This window comes from Suncus etruscus, chromosome 18 (assembly GCF_024139225.1).
Source record: "Suncus etruscus isolate mSunEtr1 chromosome 18, mSunEtr1.pri.cur, whole genome shotgun sequence".
Lineage (NCBI taxonomy): Eukaryota > Metazoa > Chordata > Mammalia > Eulipotyphla > Soricidae > Suncus > Suncus etruscus.
In genome coordinates this window covers 57,628,919-57,650,603 of record NC_064865.1, presented here as the reverse complement: position 1 = coordinate 57,650,603, position 21,685 = coordinate 57,628,919, and the positions used below count along the sequence as shown (strand labels likewise).

Sequence of the window (21,685 nt, the reverse complement as noted above, 5' to 3'; positions counted from 1 at the left end):
GTCTCTGAGTAGGTCGTTTAGGATTGGCTTTGTTTGCACAAATAGTTCAAGTTCGTTCTTGTTTGAGAATGTTTTTAGTCTGCCCTACCATATGAATGATAGTTTTGCTGGGTATTGGACCCTAGGTTGGAAATTTCTTCATTAAGTCATTTTAATATGTCATTCCACTGTCTTCTTGCTTGAATTATTTCAAGTGGGAGATTTGGTTTGATTCTTATGTCCCTTCTTTGTACTTGAGGGTTTTTTCTCCCTTATTGCTTTAAGGAGTTCCTCTTTCTCTTTGTTTTTTTGCCATTTTGGATTACTATATGTCTTGGTGTTGGTTTATTAGGGTCTATTTTATTAGGGACTCTCTTCACTTCCTGGATTTGCACTGAAGTTTTTTTCCAGAGGGTGAAAAAAATTCTCTGCTATTATTTCCCTTACTACATGTTCTTCCCCTTTCCCTATTTCCTCCTCTTCTGGTATACCCACAATTCTTAGATTGTTTCTTTTGTCCTTGTTCATTAGATGTTGGATTCTTCCTTCCAGTGCTTTGCCATTTACTTCTTTGTTGGTTTCTTGATCATTTTTTGTTTGCAGTTTTCCTTCGAGTTCCTCAATGTGCTTCTCCAACTCTGTGTTTCTACTCATAAGGCTTATTACTTTGTCTTTTAATTCCTTCAATTCTTTTTGTATGGAATCTCTCATGTTCTTTAACATTTCTTCTTTAATTTGGCTGATTTGTTCATCCATAGATTTCTTATACTCGGTAGCTAGCGTTTCTTTCATTTCTTTTATCAATTCTTGCATTTCCTTACTCATGGTTGCTTTTAGGTCTCCTTCCCATGGATATGTGCATTTTGGTGGACTTGGAAACTTGCTAGGGTTTGTCTCCGTATCTGTAAATCCTTGATTTACCCATATTTCTTTGTATTTATTGGTGTGCTTTGGAGTGCTGTGCCTTCTAAATTCAACCTGCTTTGGTCCCCTGTGGCGTGGAGATGGGACCCCTCCCTGTGGGTGGTTCTAGAGGGGGCTGTTGATGAGCTTCCTGAGGTTTGGCTCCTCCTGTGCTCTTTATGTGGCCTGATTCGTTGCTTTGCCCTTTTGTTGGTAGCTAGTGCTGGTCCTCTTCTGGCCACAATGGTGGAGGGCGCTGTTGAGCCTAGCTCTTTTTCCGCCCTTTGCTACCTGGAGGTCAGCCTTCCTTCAGTGGGTCTTGTCAATTTCCTTCTCCTTACTCTTGTCTATTGATTGCTGGCGCTGTTGAGCCTAGCTCTAGGTCCTCCCTCCTCTCTTTGGAAGTCAATGGAGCTCCGCCCCCTCCGAGCCTCAGCAGAAGAAATTCCCTCAGCCAAACCCTGCCAGCTGCTGCCCTCAGCCCTTGGGTGTCCCAGGTCCGCTCTGGGGCTAAGGGGGGTAGGCTGCTCTAGGTCACCCAAAGGTCCAGGTGGCCAGTCCAATCTCACCCAGTCTATTGGTCCTAGACTGTCCCAGTGGTGCAGAGTGGGTCAGGTGCAGGGTTCTCCTCACCCCTCCTACCTTCCACTCGGGATTGGGGTCCCTGGGGCGGGTTGCTTGGGGTGCCCGGGCAGCCACGGATCTGGGCGCCCACGTGGGGGGAAGGCTTTAGCCTTATTCTTTTAAAAATAAAGTCCTTTTTCTTCTGAAAAATGGTGGTAGTGGGTAGTAATTTGTGGGAAAGGGACGAGGTGATCTGATGTCACTAAAAATTTTAACAATCTCAAGCTTAAAAAATTACCCTTTTGACTTTATTTACTGATAAAAAAATCAAATTCTTGATATTCTAGAGAATGAATCACTGGAATTCTATACAAATATCCAACTCAGATATTCACATTTTTCTCTGCATATGAAGTATTTGTCATTTCTACATTCTATCTAAGTTTCACAGAAGAGATAAACCACCATCTATGTAATGTCTGGGCCCTAATTATAAACTCCATGGTTTCCATTTTTCCACATTGAAGTATAAAGTTATACCTTAATTTTAACTTGTGTTTTATTTTACAGCTAACTTTAGGTGTGGCTGGTGTAATAATTAGTAAAAATTAAGAAAATGCTGGGCCCGGAGCTGTGGAACACAGGTAGGGTGTTTGCTTTGCACATGGCTGACCTAGGGCAGACTGCAGTTCGATCCCCCAGCGTCTTATATGGTTCCCCTAGCCAGGAGCAATTTTTGAGCACAGAGCCAGGAGTGGCCCCTGAGCATCACCAGGTATACCCCCCCCAAAATAATAAAAGAAGAAAATGTGAGAAAAATCAAGAGATTAAATGATAGAAAAAGCAAAAGGTTAACATAAATATATGGTATCATAAGGACACTGAAGACAGATAAATGTACAAAATGGTGCATTAGTGGCCTTGTAAAAAGAGTACCAACTTTTCTTTCTGAGAATGTCTGAAAACAAGTCTTTTTTTTTTGTTTGTTTTGTTTTTCGGGCCACACCCATTTGATACTCAGGGGTTACTCCTGACTAAGCGCTCAGAAATTGCCCCTGGCTTGGGGGGACCATATGGGACATAGGGGGATTGAACCAGGGTCCTTCCTTGGCTAGCACTTTCAAGGCAGACACCTTACTCTAGCATCATCTCGCCGGCCCCTGAAAACAAATCTTGACATTTAAGTTTTCATTGAAAACTCTCTTTAAACAATTAACAGTCAGTAAAAATCTCACCTTATCACCTGAAATGCTCTAACTAGGCCTCTTTTGGGTCTGCCTCAGTCCTGGAGCCAAAAGTTCATTATGATTGAGTCTATCAAATGGGAAGTTTGGCAAATCAATTAAAACTCATGGAATGCCACCAGATTTTGTCAACAAAATAGGATAGTTACAGATTTTGAAAACAGAACAGAAAGAAATGCTCTGCAGGTGAGGATATGAGTCACTGAAAACCAATTTTACCTTAGCAAAAAGCAAATTTTTAAAAAAATCTGTGCCATCTAAAGGTATGATCCTTCCATATAGATCTGTAAAATCAACAAAATTTTATGTAAAGATGGACTTATTTGCAAGTGGCTAACCAGTTGTGCCAACACCACTTGTTGAATAGGCTTTCCCTGCTCCATTTAGGATTTCTTGCTCCTTTATCAAAAACAAGGTGGTTATATGTCTGAGGAACCTTCTCTGAGTACTCAAGCCTATTCCACTGATCTGAGGGTCTGTTTTTATTCCAATACCATGCTGTTTTTATAACTGTTGCTTTGTAATACAACTTAAAATTGGGGAAAGTAATGCCTCCCATATTCCTTTTCCCAAGGAGTGCTTTAGCTATTCGAGGTTGTTTGTTGTTCCAGATGAATTTCAGAAGTATTTGATCCACTTCTTTGAAAAATGTCATGGGTATCTTTAGAGGAATCGCGTTAAATCTGTACAATGCTTTTGGAAGTATTGCCATTTTAATGATGTTGATCCTGCCAATCCATGAGCATGGTATGTGTTTCCATTTCCGCGTGTCCTCTCTTATTTCTTGGAGCAATGTTTTGTAGTTTTCTTTGTATAGATCCTTCACATCTTTAGTCAGGTTGACTCCAAGATATTTGAGTTTGTGTGGAACTAATGTGAATGGGATTGTTCTCTTAATGTCCATTTCTTCCCTATCATTATTAGTGTATAAAAAGGCCATTGATTTTTGTGTGTTAATTTTGTATCCTGCCACTTTGCTATACAAATCTATTATTTCTAGAAGCTTTTTGGTAGAGTCTTTAGGGTTTTCTAAGTAGAGTATCATGTCATCTGCAAACAGTGAGAGCTTGACTTCTTCCTTTCCTATCTGGATTCCCTTGATATCTTTTTCTTGCCTAATCACTATAGCAAGTACTTCCAGTGCTATGTTGAATAGGAGTGGTGAGAGAGGACAGCCTTGTCTTGTACCAGAATTTAGAGGAAAGGATTTTAGTTTTTCTCCATTGAGGATAATATTTGCCACTGGCTTCTGGTAGATGGCTTTGACTATATTGAGAAAGCTTCCTTTTATTCCTATCTTGCTGAGAGTTTTCATCAAGAATGGGTGTTGAATCTTATCAAATGCTTTTTCTGCATCTATTGATATGACCATGGTTAGCCACTTGCAAAAAAGCGAACTCAGACCCACAGCTAACACCATGTACAAAGGTAAAATCCAAATGGATTAAAGACCTTGATATCAGAACTGAAACTATAAGGTATATAGAACAACATGTAGGTGAAACACTCCAGGACATTGAGACTAAAGGCATCTTTAAGGAGGAGACGGCACTTTCCAAGCAAGTGGAAGCAGAGATAAACAGATGGGACTATATTAAGCTGAAAAGCTTCTGCATCTCAAAGGAAATAGTGCCCAGAATACAAAGGCCACCCACTGAGTGGGAGAAATTATTCACCCAATACACATCAGATAAAGGGCTAATATCCAAAATTTACAAGGTACTGACAGAACTATACAAGAAAAAAACAACTAACCCCATCAAAAAATGGGGAGAAGAAATGAACAGACACTTTGAAAAAGAAGAAAGGCAAATGGCCAAAAGGCACATGAAAAGATGTTCAACATCACTAATCGTCAGGGAGATGCAAATCAAAACTACTATGAGGTACCACCTCACGCCACTGAGATTGGCACACATCACAAAAAAGGAAAACAAGCAGTGCTGGCGGGGATGTGGAGAGAAAGGAACTCTTTTTCACTGCTGGTGGGAATGCCGTCTAGTACAACCTTTATGGAAAGCGATATGGAGATTCCTTCACAAACTGGAAATTGAGCTTCCATACAATCCAGCTATACCACTCCTAGGAATATACCCAAGAAACACAAAAATACAATACAAAAATCCCTTCCTTACACCTATATTCATTGCAGCGCTATTTACAATAGCCAGACTCTGGAAACAACCAAGATGCCCTTCAACAGATGAGTGGCTGAAGAAACTGTGGTACATATACACAATGGAATACTATGCAGCCATCAGGAGAGATGAAGTCATGAAATTTTCCAATACATGGATGTACATGGAATCTATTATGCTGAGTGAAGTAAGTCAGAGGGAGAGAGAAAGACGCAGAATGGTTTCACTCATCTATGGGCTTTAAGAAAAATGAAGGACATTTTTAACAGTATCTCAGAGACAAGAGAGATGAGGGCTGGTAGGTGCAGCTCAGGACATGCAGCTCATCACATAGAGTGATGAGTGCAGTTGCAGAGATGACTACACTGAAAACTATCATAAAATGTGAATGAATGAGGGAAGTAGAAAGCCTGTCTCGAGTACAGGTGTAGGGGGGTAGGGAGGAGGGAGATCTGGGAAATTGTTGGTGGGAATGTTGCACCGGTGAAGGGGGGTGCTCTTTACATGACTGTAATCATACAACTATAATCATGTTTGTAATCACGGTGTTTAAATAAAGATAAAAAAAAAAGAAACAAACCTACAAACATTGTGTATTTCAACTATAAAAAAAAAAGATGGACTTATTTTGTGAACCACAGCAAAGTGTTTGAAGTATCAAAAAGTTGAGTGTCACCAGAGGTCAGAGAAATAGCACAGTGGGTAGAGTGTCTCAGACACAGCTGACCTGAGTTCTATCCCAAGCACCACAGATGGTCCCTCCCAAACACCACCAGAAGTTATTCCTGAGTTAAGAGCTATAATTAAGCTCTGAATACAACCAGGATGGTAAAAAAAAAATGGTGACATTTTTTGGTGGTGGTGGTGGTGATGGTGGTAGTTTGTTAGTTTTTCAGGGCCAGGCGGGCACACCTAGTGATGCTCAGAGGTTACTCCTAGCTTTTCAACTAGCAAACATTCCTAGTATTCATATGTGATGACATATGATAGGGGGTCATATGGATGCCAGCGATCTAAACATACATAACCACGTGCAAAGCAAGAGCCCTCTCTATTGTGCTATCACTTCAGCCCCCTGTGGAAACACATTTTGAAGGAAAATATAAATGAGGAATGTCTGATACATCATATATAATGATTTATAGGGAAAATATCACTATATTTATATAGTATATATATTTATATATCAAGTAATATAATTTATAAAGGAAATGATAAATTGTTTAATGGAGCAGAATACAAACATATTACCTTTGTGTGGTTGAAGAAATGGTACAATGGGTAAAATATTTGCTTTGTATAGAACCTATATAGGTTCAGTTCCAGTGTCCCATATGGTTTGCAGATCCCTCCCAGGGGTGATTCCTGAGTGCAGAATTGGGAGCAATTCCTGAGCATTGCTAAGTGTAGCATACAAAAAGAGGAAAGAAAAAATGGGAAGGAAGGAAGAATGAACAAACGAACGAACGAACGAACGAACGAAGGAAGAACCCTTGAGCATCACTAGGTGTGGCCCAGAAAAGCAAAAAATATAAGTATAAATAACTTATATATGACTAATATAAGTTAAATAGAATCAGTTTGGGGATAATGACTTACGAAGTTTATTTACCATTCACAAACCAAATAATTACTCTTTTTAATTTTTTTTTTGGTTTTTTTTGGGCCACACCCGTTTGACGCTCAGGGGTTACTCCTGGCTATGTGCTCAGAAATCGCCCCTGGCTTGGGGGGACCATATGGGACGCCGGGGGATCGAACCGCGGTCCGTTCCTTGGTAGCGCTTACAAGGCAGACACCTTATCTCCAGCGCCACCTTCCCGGCCCCTTAATTTATTTTTTATTCTATTGAAACAGTTGTGTTCTACAGAGTCCTTCATAGATGAAATTTATATATACAAAGATCCAGGGCACTTCCCACCACCAGTGTCAACCTCCCTTCACCAGTGGATCCAGGGTGCATCCTATCCCACCACCCTTTGCCCATGGCCTGCCAGAATAACACACCCTTTTGAGTTTAGGTTGTTAAAGTTTAGGTCCCTTGATTCTATTATAGTTGACTTGGCTTGGATATTTAGTTCTGTTCTTATTTATTTACTTGCCAATGTATACAAGACCACTTTGCCCCTACACCACTCCTTTCTTTATTCTTTTCTTGGTAGTTTTATAGAAAAATGTGGGAATATGTGGTAAAATTAAGTAATTAATGTCTCAAGGTTCTATGAAAAAAGAGGGAGCCATGGTTTAAAAGATAAGAGATTAAAAAATACAATGAATAATAAAAAGGTGTGTGCATCACACTTTGGGGGTTTTTTGGAGGGAGTTGTTTGCTTTTTTGCATAGGCATAGCAAAATATGGAAAAAATAGAAAGGAAAATCTTTGGCCTATAAACAGGGAGACCTTACCCATGAAGCATCGTGGCATAAGACCAAATACAGGCTCCAGGAATACTAAATTGTCTAACCCCAAAATCTTTCTCTGTGGTTCCAGTAAAAACTCTTCACAATCATGGTGGTTGCAGTCAGGTATCTGGAAAGATCCTGGTTTTTGTACAGATCCTATGTCTAAGTCAGAATAACATGGAACATCTTCTGATTTCATCTCACCATTAGGTGGCAATACAGAGAACCCTGCCCTGAAAGCAGGTTGTTGTTGTTGTTAACAAGTCATCAGGGTGTCATGTAAGCCCATTCTGGAGCAAATCTATGCCAGGCAGCACTAGGACCTTTCCTGGTAGAAGTCCGATTCCTGGTGCTGGTGTAGAAAACTGAAATGGGTCCCATAGATGAAATCCAGAGTTCAAGGGTGAATGGCCAATGTCCTATCTTCTGAAGCCTAAGCCAAATCACTATGACAAGTGTTCAGGGTGTAAGGCCCCACTATAAATTAAAATTTATGTGTTCTATCTCTATTAGATAAGACCTTGTAAGAGTTCCCATTTTAATGTGCCTATGCAAAAAGGAATGATGCCACATTGTACTACTGGTGCATATGGGGGTAATAATAACAAGCTAAACAATTCCTGGCTCTAACATAAACTCGAAACACTAAAGAAACTTATCTACTAGAATTTCCTACTAAATAGATCAAAAAAACAAAATGGGGAAAACTACTGCTACATAAGAAGGTAGATAATAAGAGTTTTACCTATTAGGGCAATACCTATTAGGGCAATCTAAAGAAATATTTGAAGGAGATATACATGTCCACTTTAGGCTTTTTGAAATAATCCATGGGGGGATAAAATCTGGAGCACAGCTTCAGCCTGTGATATGGTCTTGTGGAGTCTGATAAATGGCTCCCAGCAGTCACATATCAGAAAATGTCCTCTCTATCAGAAAATGTCCTCTTAGAAACTGAATCTGATAGCGAGCAACAACCCACAGCAAAGGGAAGTGGGAAAAAGGGGCCACCAAGAGCAGATCAGCAGCAGCAGCAGTGGCAGCTTCTTCTTGGTCTGAGGCAATGTGGGCTGTGAATCTTTCTTTACACTTTGGGAGCTGGTTGGCAGCTGACTTGGGTGGGGGAACAATCAGCTCCCTAAGGAGTTAAGAACTGAGGGTAAAAAGGGTTAAACAGGGGAAAATATCAGATGGGGGCTGAGAGAATAAAGGGCTAGAAAAGAATTTGTAAGGTGGTAAGTGAAGAGAGATGATACATAACAGGGTGAAGGACAATCTACGATATAGACAGGCATTATACATATTAAAAATGGACATTAGACATACATTGAGGTAGTCAATACATACACTCTCCCACACACATAGACAGACACTGGGGATTGATCCATGGGTTACAGTTGAAAAGCTGACCCAGGTGAAATGGGTCAGAACGCTTAAAAAATATAAAGCCTGCAAGTCAGATGGAAAGGTTTTCCATTTTCTAGGCCAATCATCATTGGCGAGGGTAAACTTCACAGAAAAAGGCTTTGTAGGTTAGATTGTATAAAGAAACAACCTGCTTTCGGGGCAGGGTTCTCTGTGCATTGCCCTAATGGTGAGATGAAACCAGAGATGCTCCACATCACCCTGACTTCGACATATGATCTGTACAGAAACCAGGATCTCTAACTACAGAAACCTGACAACAACAACGGTGATTGTGAAAAGTTTTTACTGGGATCTCAGAGAAAGACTTTGGAGTTAGACAACTTAATATGCCTAGAGCCTGCAGTTAGTTTTACGCCAGGAAAAAATTTTTGGCCAAAGGTTTTTCCTTTCTATTTTCTCCAAATTTTGCTGTGCCTATGCAAACAACAACAACAATTGCCACACAACACACCTTTTTTGTATTTTTTATCTTTTATCTTTAAAAAAAAGAGCCTACTAAACCTTTTGCTATTGTATTAATGACTTTATTGAAGATACAATAATTTTCACAAGTATACTTGCTACTGAACTTTTTCTTCTTTCGTTTTTCTTCTCTTCCATTTTATTTTTTAGTTTTTCTATTTTTTCAATAACTTTGCTTTCCCTTATCTTGAAACAAATGTATTATTATCAGTTATGTTAACTATGTGATGCATTTTCTTTAAATAAAAAAAGATTTTGTATAGAGCATTCTTAAAAACAATCATAATTTTCAAATCTAGAAAACTTAGTGTTATATTAATGAGCACTGTATGAGGAGTCTACACCATGCAAAATTGTCTAGAGGATCTTGAGCATCCAGGTTCCTTTCCTGGCTGGCCCCAAAGGGCCAGACAATCAGTGATGGCACTGGAACCTAATAGGAAGTTTGGGGAAGGCTGGAAAGGAGACCCCATTAGAGTTTGGTACAGGGGATTAGGACCCCAGACAATTACTCTTATAGGTAATCACCCAAGAGACAATTTCCTATACATATGTCAGTGATATTAAAAAATGTTCATTATAATTTGGGCTTTTACATAAGTCAAAAGAAGCAATTAGCAAAAATTACTATCAGTAAATCAATAAAATAATTACAATATACTTTCTCAATGGAATCTTAAACAGAAGTTAAAATATAAGAACCCGGGCCTGGAGAGATAGCACAGCAGTGTTTGCCTTGCAAGCAGCCAATCCAGGACCAAAGGTGGTTGGTTCGAATCCCGATGTCCCATATGGTCCCCCGTGCCTGCCAGGAGCTATTTCTGAGCAGACAGCCAGGAGTAACCCCTGAGCGCCGCCAGGTGTGACCCATAAACCAAAAAAAAATATATATATATATACATATATATATATAAGAACCCAGCTATACAAAACATAGACTCATTCTAGAAATAAAATGCTAAATAAAACTAAGCCTCAAGCCATATGTCAAATATAAACCCCCTTGAGAAGCTCAAAAACATACATGATTGCCTAGATAGCATAAATGTGTTAATATTGTATAGTGTTTGATAAATACAAAATAAATCAGCTTCCAAGAGGAGTAAAAACACATATATATAATTCGAATAAGTCAACCATTTGGTACATTTCATAACTGAATTAATACTGAATATCCATTCAGTACAATAAATATGTAGTTCATGTACCTAAAATTATAATTATTCCTGGATCATGGTTTTTAACCAAGTATCCTCTTTTCCATGGAGAAAACACCTAGATAGCTGCCTATAACTTCCATCTTGTTGAAACTAAATTCACTGGATAAACCAAATTACAAATAAATGTGTTAATTTCTATATCTGTGGCTTTCAGTCACAAAGAGAAAACTTGAAACAAGTAAATCCATGATAAAAAAAAATCTCCATGTAATAAATGTAAAACGAAATAAAAACATGATACCTCATACCCAAGAGAGTATCCATAAAATTGTTATTTGGATAAACCTTTGTTACTAGGCATAGATTTTTTTAATCACCTCTGAGAGAACAAGTCCCTGTGGTTTACATATTTGCAACACCATCGCCCTTACTATTATATATAAAGACTTCCCTACTGCAAAGTAACAAGTCTTGATACTCCTTGTTTATTTAGGCAGAAGTTCACTTATAAATGTGTCCAACAAAAAATATTAAGGAGTATCATGAGCCAAGATGTAGCTCAGTGGCAAAGCACTTACTCTGCACATGTAAGTACCTTGGGTTTTATCTTGGGCAATATAAAAAATAAAAGTGCTTCAAACATGCATATATTACTTAGATCCATCTTCTATTTAGTTTCATTCCATTATCTATATTAAAGACCGCCATTAAGTGTTAGTTTCAGCCTTCCATTCTAAGTAAATGTGATTGCAGTATTGATAGAAGAAACTGGTAGCTAATCCAATATTTTAAGATGATCTTTGCTAACCAAAAGCTTTTCTGAATTCTCAGTGAAGTGATGGATCATTGGAATTAGAAGGTAGACACAATTGAGTCATGTGTGAACATGAAAACTCTGAGTTCTTCCCTCATCAAAACAAAATGATTCTGCATATGTTGGCTATCTGGTAAGTTTTCTCTTCCATTTCACAGAAAATACGTAGTCAAATGGATCTTCTGTTGCACAGGTCTCAGCATAGGACACACTTAAGGACAAAAGAAAAATATCAGATATGTCATTAAAAATAATTACCAATAACTCTGAGTGTTATCTCAGGAATGAGGATTATATTAAATTTCAGCAGGAGCAGTAGATATGTTAGCTGCCGAATATTCTGTATGTGCCAACAGTACACAATAGTTTCTATTTATATATCATTTTAATTTTCATAACCATCCTAAAAATTAGATGATATTAGAATTAAAGTGGGCAGATAGAAACCTCAATAATCAAGCCAAAGAGATAATACAGCTGATAGTGCACTTGCCTTGCTGACTTATTTCATATGCCAGGAAAAATTCCTGAATACAGAGCTAGGAATAGCTCCTGAACACTGAAGTGTGGTACCAAAAAAAAAATGGAAAAGGAAATTTAACTACCTGGCTCATGTTTATGTATGAGAGTGTAGATAATTCCGCTCTAATGAAGACATAATGACCTGAGTCTAGTGCCTTAACTACTCTATTGTGGGGTATAGGTATTGGGCCATACTCAACAATACTCAAGAGTTTACTCCTCCTCACTCTGTGCTCAGGGCCTATTCCTGGCAGTGCTTGGGAGCCACATGTGGTACCAGGATTTTGAACCTGGATCAGTCATGAACAAGGCAAGTGCTTAACCCTGTATTTCTCCAGTCCCCCTTAACTTTTTTTTTGTTTTGTTTTTTGTTTTGGGGCCACACCCGGCAATGCTCAGAGGTTACTCCTGGCTGTCTGCTCAGAAATAGCTCCTGGCAGGCACGGGGGACCATATGGGACACCGGGATTCAAACCAACCACCTTTGGTCCTGGATCAGCTGCTTGCAAGGCAAACACCACTGTGCTATCACCCTGGGCCCCCCCTTAATTATTTTTAAATCATCCTCTCCTTTGACTGAATGTGACTACAATAGTATATACTTATAGCTTTATTGAAATCAAATCAATAAATAAAAGATCAAAAAATATCACAGAACTGTAACATTTTGCTTGTGAGTACAGAGGCAGGAGTGTACCCTAAGCATTCCTGGTTTTAGCCCCTCTAGAAAAATAAAATTAAAAGGCCAGACTGATAATACCACTGTTTGTTGTTTGCCTTGCATGCGGCTGACCAAAATTCCATCCTTTGCCATTCCTTATGGTCCCTGGAGCCTGCCAGGGGTAATTCTTGAGTACAGAGCCAGGAGTAAACCCGGAGCACTACTTATTGTGGCAAAGAAATGGAAAAAATATTTTAACTGCACAAAATGAATAGCCTCTGTTTGAATTAAAAACATTAAGTTACTTGGATTAGGTCCTATGCTATGTTCCTCTCCACATGGAGGAGTTCCTTCTTCTTTCTTCTCTACTTTCCAATAAACTACCTTCTTAAAAATATAAATAAATAAGATAACAAGTTCCATAGAGAATATTATGTTTTGAAAACACTTCTAATCCCTGGAGTTCTACATAGTCTGAGAGTCATGTGATTTGGAAAAATGGGGTTTTTTCCAGGTTTAACATTACTAACTTATGTTTCAATGTAGATCATAGATAGTCATGCATCACTTTACAAAGTAGTTTGCCTGGAGTACAATTTGAGGGAGAGGTTGTTGGGTCATACTTGGCTGTGCTCAGGGGTTACTCCTGGCTCTGTACTCAGAAGTCATTCCTGGCAGGCTTGGAGGAAAATATGGGATATTGGGATTTGAATCACCATTCGTCCTGAATTGGCTACATGCAAGGCAAATGCCCTACTGCTATCTCTCCAGCCCTGGAGTATTATTTTTTTAACTCAATAATCTGAGAGATTAAAAACCACATGCATCAAAAAAGAACAATATAGTAATAAAGATTACACAGTGTGAAAAGCGTTAACAAAATTCTGTGCACTGGGTTAAACAAACTATGAGACCATCTAGTTAAAATGATTATATTGGAAGCAGAGAGATATTACAGTATGTAATGCCATTTTTTTCTCAGAGGGGTCTTATTCAAAAGGGTGAGTTTGAACAACAACCTAGTAGTATTCAGGGCTAATTCCTGGCTCTGCATTAAGGGATCAGTAATGGAGAGGCTTCGGGCACCATATGGTGTGCAGGTAATTTAACCCAGGTGAGATACTAACAAAGCAAGTTTCTGGGCCACTGGGCTATGAGCCCAATATCCCCCAGACCCCCTAGGGAAAGTTCTCTTGGAAGGGACTAGCCCAGGTTCAATCCTCAGCATCTCATATGGTCCCCTGAGGCCCCACCAGGAGTGATCCCTGAGCACAGAGCTGAAGTGCACCCTCAGTAAAACTAGGTGTGGGCCAAAACGCAAAAAAAATTTTTTATGTCAAGCTATCACAGAAATATTAATGATCTTTCCTCTGAAAAAGGAGAAAGCTTCACTTAATAAGTAAAAAAAATAACTGGCTTGTAGGGTAGACCAAAAACAAAATAGTTAATTTCACAGGTTCTACATTGCTTCCAAGTATAACACTGGGATTTAAACCAAAGGAATTAAGTCTAGAATTAGAATATTCAGCTTAATTGCTATTTAAGTTAGCTCATAACTAAATGACTAAATGGCTCCACAACAGCTGTGCTCTTCTTAATTAAAATTGATTCACTCGCAGAGCAAAGCATCACTGGATGTGGCTCTAGAGGTTCCTGGCAATACAAATCACGAACAATACCACATGCCCAGGTCATAGGATTCAACCACATAGACCTCAAAACCAATAATCACCCAAAGGGGCCCAGGGGGACCTTGAGTAGTGTTGGGAGGTCCTCCTGCTCCCTCCTAAAAGAGAAAAATGATAAACATATTACCTCTGTACATGCAGGTAAAAATAAATAAGAAGAAAATATTAAACCTCCCTGGCAGTAAAACACACATTATAGTCATAACATAATAAATGATATAAGAACAACCAGATTATAATGCTGAATAGGGGAAAAATTATGAAGAGAAGATGGCCGCCAATCATGGTGATCACTATTTTGAGTAGAATTAACAGTTGAGCTATAGGAATTTGGAAAAGAATATGGAAAGTTATTCTGCTACCAATGGTGAAGCATAGTCCCAAAAAGTATACAAAATACATTCACTTAACCAGGAATATGACTCAAGTGGCAGAATATTAGCATGACACCGGATTCATTTCCCAGCTCCACATAATTCCAGTGTGACTTTGTTGGCAACTAAACACCAATGTATCAGAGCATTAGTAGTACTTGTGGGCAGGCCACAAGTAAATATACAAATGTGTATATGTATAAATATATATATTCCACACTAAATATAAGTGAATAACTTTATAGATTAAATAATTTTTGAAATATGTTAAAACTTGGGTGACATATCATGTTAAACCTTCTCAGTGATTTGCAGTCAGTATGAATAGATTCAACACTTGGCTTTTACAACCATCCTGATTGTGACTGAATATGGAAAGTCCTGGGCACTAGAACACAAAGGAAGAACTTAATGGACAATCCTATCTAGAAATAAATATTTATATATATGAATGATAAACTCTTGTAAATTAAAGTGCAACTATATAATTTATTTCTCCTAGTCTTTTATAAGAAGCAGCGGAAATGAAAAATGGAAGCTCCGCCACAGACTTCATCCTTCTGGGGTTTTCTAAATGGCCCCAACTGGAACGCATCATCTCGGTGGTTGTCCTCATCTTCTATGTTGTGATTCTTTTAGGAAACTCAACCATCATTCTGGTGTCTTACCTGGACACTCAGCTCCATACTCCCATGTATTTCTTCCTATCCAATCTGTCATTCCTGGATCTCTGTTATACCAATAGCATTGTTCCTCAGATGCTAGTCAATTTGTGGGGTCCAGAAAAGTCTATCACATACATTGGCTGTATGATCCAAGCCACGTTTGCCCTGGACCTGGGAGCCACAGAGTGTCTTCTGTTGGCTGTGATGGCCTATGACCGCTATGCTGCTGTCTGCCAACCTCTTCATTACATGATCATTATGCACCCTCAGCTCTGCCAAAAGATGGTGTTGGCTGCCTGGTTAAGTACTCTTGTCTGTGCCTTAACCATTTGCTTCTTGGCATTCTCATTGCCAAGATGTGGACACCGAGAAGTGGATAATTTTTTCTGTGAGATACTGTATCTCATCAAGATTGCTTGTGTCTATTCTAAAGTACTTGAGATTATTTTTCTTGTTCTCTCAGTTATGTTTCTCCTGGTGCCCCTGTCAGTGATCCTCATCTCCTATGGAGTGATCACTCGCGCTGTCATGAGAATCAAGTCAGCAGCAAGATGGCAGAAGGTCCTCAATACCTGTGGCTCCCACCTCACAGTGGTGACTCTCTTTTATGGAACCCTCATGTATATGTACCTGAAGCCCCAGGGTAGCACATTCGAAAATGAGGGCAAGTTCATTGCTCTGGTGTACGTGGTACTTATACCAAGCCTTAACCCACTCATCTACTCTTTAAGAAACAAAGATGTAAAGAATGCAGTCAAGAAAATTCTGTGTGTAAATAATAGGTGAGCAAAGTTATAAAAAAAATGGAAAATCATATTGGCAGTGAGTTCAAGAAGTAACATTGGTCTTGACCAACTGAAAATGCTATGTTTCCATTTTTTATTAATATCTTTATTTAAACACTTTGGTTACAAATGTGATTGTTGTTGGGTTTCAGTCATGTAAAGAACACCCCCTTCACCAGTGTAACATTCCCAAATGTTCCCGATGTCCCAAATGTTTCCATTTTTTAAAGAATGCTTCCTGGAAGTTTTCCATGAACCAAACAATTAAACTATAATTTATTTATAAATGGTATAGATTTTGTGGAAATACATAAGAATGAGGCAACGGGGCTAGAAAAATAGCACCGAATGTAGTATATTTCCCTGGCACATAACCAACTTGCTTTCAATCCCTGGGATCCCATACAGTTCTCATAGAGCTTGCCAGGAGTAATTTCTGAGAACAGAACCAGAAGTAATTGCTGAACACTGCTGGATGTGGCTCAAAAAAAGTGGGTCCAGATACATATATAAAATGCAAGTTATTTGTCATAAATGTTTCAAGGCTACCAGTAAATACATATAAATGGAGTTTAAGAAAGAAATGTGTACATTTTGAAAACAAAACATAGAAATGTGTACAAAATATTGAGGAAATATTTCAAACAGCTCCTGCTCTAATGTAGGACAGCATGGAACGATGACATAACTTCATATATTGACCACTTGAGTGAAAAGTCACACTTTTGGGGCCAGAGAGATAGCACAGTGGTAGGGCATTTGCCTTGCACTCAGCTGATCCAGGACGGAAGGTAATTCGAATCCCAGCATCCCATACTGTCCCCAAGAGCCTGCCAGGAGGAACTTCAGAGCACAGAGCCAGGAGTAATCCCTGAACACAGCCAGGTGTGACCCAAAAAATAGAAAGAAAAGTCACACTATCTCCATTCACTTGATATTACAGAGAAGTTTTTGAGGAGAACACTGACTCTTCACCAGAATCCATTCCAACTTCTGTTCCAGTTTCCCTGGACATAGAGCAAAAGTCAATATGAGGCTGACCAATGCAATACAGGAAGTAGGAAGTGTAATTTCTAAGTCATTTATTCAAATATAAAGAATTAAGTTTACTTACCTTTATCCTTCACCTGCCCATACCAGGATGACAAGTATGAGGTGTACATACCCTTTGACCACCCTCAGTAAAAGAACTAAAAGTTAATGGAACAGTCAGAACAAAATGGAGCAACAGCACCTGCAGATCTATGCATGCACACAGAAAGAGATCAAATAGATATGAAGTTCAATGTAAAGCCTTGAAATTTGGGATTCTTGTATCACACTACCTTGGCTTCTCTATTTTATGCATAACTTTTCAAACTCTCCTATAAAGTCCTGTGGTCCCTGGGTAACATTAAGTCATTGTCAGAAGATTTATTAAGTTCTTATTGCTGATTGAGCATTGTGTTACTTCTTTTGTTTCTGAATATGGGATAGTTTCAGATACACATTGATACCTAAATTGTTCTTTCTAATAAATGGCAGTAACAAAAAAAAATGGAATTGTTGCATGATAGCAAATGGAGCCTCACAGTTCAGGAATTCTAAGCACTATTCCTGAGAATCCAACTTTGTGTTTTCAACTGCAAGGGTCTCCAGAAGTCCAAAAAGGTGGAGGAAGGGAGGGTGCCTGCCTGTACTTGTGCTATCAGCCCAAATACTGTCATACCTGGAGTTTGGTCAGATTGGTGTCTCTGCAGAAATCCATACAGGAGTGGTGAAACAGGACCATTAGTGAAGCTGTTATTGTGAGTGATGGATGCAGTGGGCGTGGCATAAGCAGGGACGGTAATTGGCATGCACTCTCCTCCTGAGATTGCCAGCTTTCAACTGCATAGCTGATGTACCAATAATTTTGCTCTTACCATAATTTTTTAAATACAGGCATGGCAACTGCATTTGTCTCCCTCACTAGTGTATTTCTTAGACACAAAACACCTGGACTTCAGTTATGAGAAGAGAGTGGAAGTTTAGTTTTTCTTTCATATGCATTATATTATAGAATGTTCACCACAACCCTGGAAATATACGCAAGAATTTTTTTTTGTTTTTGGTTTTTGAGTCAGACCCAGCATGCTCAGGGGTTACTCCTGGCTCTACGCTCAGAAATCGCTCCTAGCAGGCTTAGGGGACCACATGGGATGCCGGGATTTGAACCACTGTCCTTCTGCATGCAAAGCAAAGTGCCTACCTCCATGCTATCTCTCCAGGCCCAACACAAGAATTTTTTAGGATGAGAAGAGGAAGGAACAAGGAAAATGTTACTCATTTCCTCAATTCCTCATGCTAATTTTTTGCAATAATATCAAACTTAGATAGCTCAAAGAATGATGGTCCTTCAATAAGTCATAGTACAAACATGTATCATATCTTTCTAAATAATTAATATTAATATGATAATAATCATGGTACCATGCATTATTACTCATGGATATTTTTTCAGTTATTGAACCACATCTGACAGTGCTCAGTTGTTACTCCTGACTTTGCACTCTTGGCTTTGAATGCACTCAAGAATTTTTTCTGGTGGTTCTCAGGGACCGTATGGGATGCTGAACTTTGACTCCAGCTTGGCTGCATGCAAAATAAGCATGCTACCTGCCATACTATCTCTCCAGTCCCACTAATGAATTTTTGAAAAAAACAAATTATAACTAAATGCATTAATTTTATATATGATATCAAAATGTAGAGATATGCACATATTTTGACTCAAATAGCACCTTAAAACAAGCACTAATCAAGTTATCTATTTTAGGAATGTATTAGGACACAAAGAACAGGAAATCTAGCACCTAAGGGAACAGTCCATAAATTGCTGTTTGGATGGAGTGTCTGCTGTTAGATATTGATTTCTTAATCACCTTTGTTGAGTACTAGTCTCTGAGGTCATAATCACTTTAACACAGTTGCCTTGGTATTGTACATAAATATTTCCATGTGGCAAATGATTCTTGCATTATATATAAATCAAAGTAGTACTTTCCTTACTTGTTTGCCTACAAATGTGTCTATTAAGGGCATGCCCTTGACTGGGACTTGTTCTACACCAGAGCACCTAACAAACATATATGAAGCTCTGGATTTGATTCCTGGCACTACAAAATGTCAAAAGGTATGATATCAAAATTCATTTATTTAAGTTAATCAAATCTTCCACCTGTCTCCCATTGAGTTTGATTTCATTGCCCACATGAAAGACTTCTAGTAAGTTCCAATGCACCCTTTGCAATCATATGTAAATGAGACTATAGTAAATAAAACATTTACTAAGAAATTAGTGGCTAAGCCAATACTTTGAGATGATTGTTGCCTATCAGGAACTTATCTGAAAAAGCAAAGAAGTGAAGGATCATTGTAACAGGACTAAGAACACATTTGAACCACATGGGAGCATGACCGCTGTGACTTCTCTCATCCAAACAAGGTGATTTTGTAAGTTTGTTTTCTGCTAAGTTTTCTAGACTGTATATATCATTTAAAAAACACACACTAAAGATATATTTATAGTTCAGAGATCTCAGACCACAGAGGCTATTGGATAAGAACCAAAAAAATGTAAAAAACTGTGTAAGTCTCCAATAAGTACCATTATTCCAATGATGTCTCGGGGGTGAAAATTAAATTAAATTTCAATAAGACAAAGTTACTGGATTTTTCAATTGCTGACTAATCTCTCTGAGCCAAGAGGCACACAATAAATTCTATGTATCATTTTAATATTTCTCACAACCATACCAAAAATATCAGCAAATATTTGAATCAAAGTTGATGTGAGAAAGCTCAATTATCTTGCTCAAGTTCACACAATTTTTGAAGCTGATTCTGCTTTTAGAGTTTCATAATGGTTTGACCAAAAGATTAGGGTCTTCACTATTTTTAAATCTTCTTCTTTGACTAACTGTGGCTACTAAAAATATTTGTTCCCAATTAATAAAACATCAAAAATATCAGACAATTATGAAATTTCAGTATTCTCTCAATATCATATTAGACATTCAAATGATGTGAAAATATGTTTTGTCTATTTCTCTTAAATATTACTAAAAACTTTGGGCTGGAGAGACAGCATAGAGGCAAGGCGTTTGCCTTTCAATCAGAAGGTCATTGGTTCTAATCCCAGCGTTCTATATGGTCCCCCGTGCCTGCTAGGAACGATTTCTGAGCGTGGAGCCAGGAGTAACCTCTGAACACTGCCGGGTGTGACCCAAAACCTCCCCAAAAAAATTGCTAAGAACTTAAACTGTAAAAACTATGCTGTTATTAGAAATAATCTCTGCTATAAAATTGAAAACTGGATGTCACTTAAAATGTAGCATACTAATATTGAATGATTTCTTTAACAGATGGTCTGTTTTGTTTTTAAAATTGTAGTCACTTTTATATTCAAATGAAAATTTATCAGGTGCTGGAAGGATAATACAGCAGGGAGGGTATTTGTCTTATATGCAGCCAAACTGAGATTTTATACCAGGCATCTCGAATGGTCTCCAGTGCACCACCAGGAGAATTCTTAAGTGCAGAGTACCATGGGAAGTGGTAAAAAAAAATCTATACCATATTTATCTTCATATTAATGTTCCTTTAGTACCAAAATGGGGGTTGGGTTTAACTATATAATTTCAAAGGAATTAATCAATTCATAAATTAATCAATTAATAAATTCAAAGGAATGATAGATCCAATGGAAATTAACACACTGATCATGTCATGAAAGTGTTTTTTGTTTAAATTAACTGCCTTGATAGCTTTATTTGAATCAACTGCTAACTTTGTTCAATATCCAGTAAGTAGATGCAACACAGATGGTTGGAATATGTATGTGACACCAAAGAATTCTGGTTTCATTTGAAACTCTGCAAAAGAAAAAAATCAATAAGGCTTTTGATATTGTGTAACATCAGATACAGAAAAGATCATATAAATATATAGGATTCTTACAACACAATACAAGGTTTATGAATTTTATACACAAGCCATGGGCACCCTGTGGCCTCCTAACCATCAAGCATCATCAGGTGTAGTACTGGTGGCCTCTGGGATATTCCCTGACAATGCAGGGCTCAAAAGCACCACATTTAAGAGTAAAATTAGCATTTAAGCATTTAAGAGTCAGGTCACTGAGCAAGAGACACTCAGTATGATTGCTGAGCCATTGGAATCTCACATAAGACACCATTCCCCACACAAAAAAAAAGAAATGACTTTTTTACATGTATATAAGTGTAAATAATAAAAAAGATGATTTCTCTATGGCCTCAAAAATACATGCACAAAGGGACAGTGGAGGCACTAAAGGGAATGTTGATGCAGCAACATAGGTCTACAGTGATGAATAGAAGGAATAATATGAAGGTTGGTAGCCATGCTGTTTACTATTATATTTATGATTATGACTATGGTTAATAGCTGACAGGTAAAAATTGGTCAGGGAATGTGTATAGTGATTCTGGTACTTATATTTAACAGAAAATTATGTTTATGTTAAAAAATGATGTTTCACTTTTATCTTAATTTCACTCCTTTGTCAGTGAAAATACTTGTAATATTTCATTGATGCTTATGAGATAGTTTCAAGGAAGAACAAAGCTTTGGATCCATTAAGTCTAAGGGTGTGACTCAAGTGGCTGAAAACAGGCATATTTAAGGTTCTGGGTTGAATCCTCAGACCACTTACCTCCCATCTCAAAAAGTGTGACCTGATGACCCATGAAAAATGTACCAGTGTGAAGGTAGTCCACAATTAAAAATTCATAATTAAATATATATTTACACCTACATATCCACTCCTCTCTAAAACATAAAAAATTATTTGTTAATTCAAGGCTTAATCAGAATCAAATTTAGGTAGCATGT

The 21,685-nt window shown here is 38.1% G+C and overlaps 1 protein-coding gene across 1 annotated transcript; it reads left to right on the top strand.

Annotated features, from left to right (window-relative positions):
• Window positions 1–14,864: 14,864 nt before the first annotated feature.
• On the top strand, window positions 14,865–15,791 carry LOC125995890 (olfactory receptor 2W1-like). The gene has a single exon (XM_049764847.1). The coding sequence runs from the start codon at window positions 14,865–14,867 to the stop codon at window positions 15,789–15,791; it is 927 nt and encodes a 308-aa protein (XP_049620804.1).
• The last annotated feature ends 5,894 nt before the right edge of the window (window positions 15,792–21,685 follow it).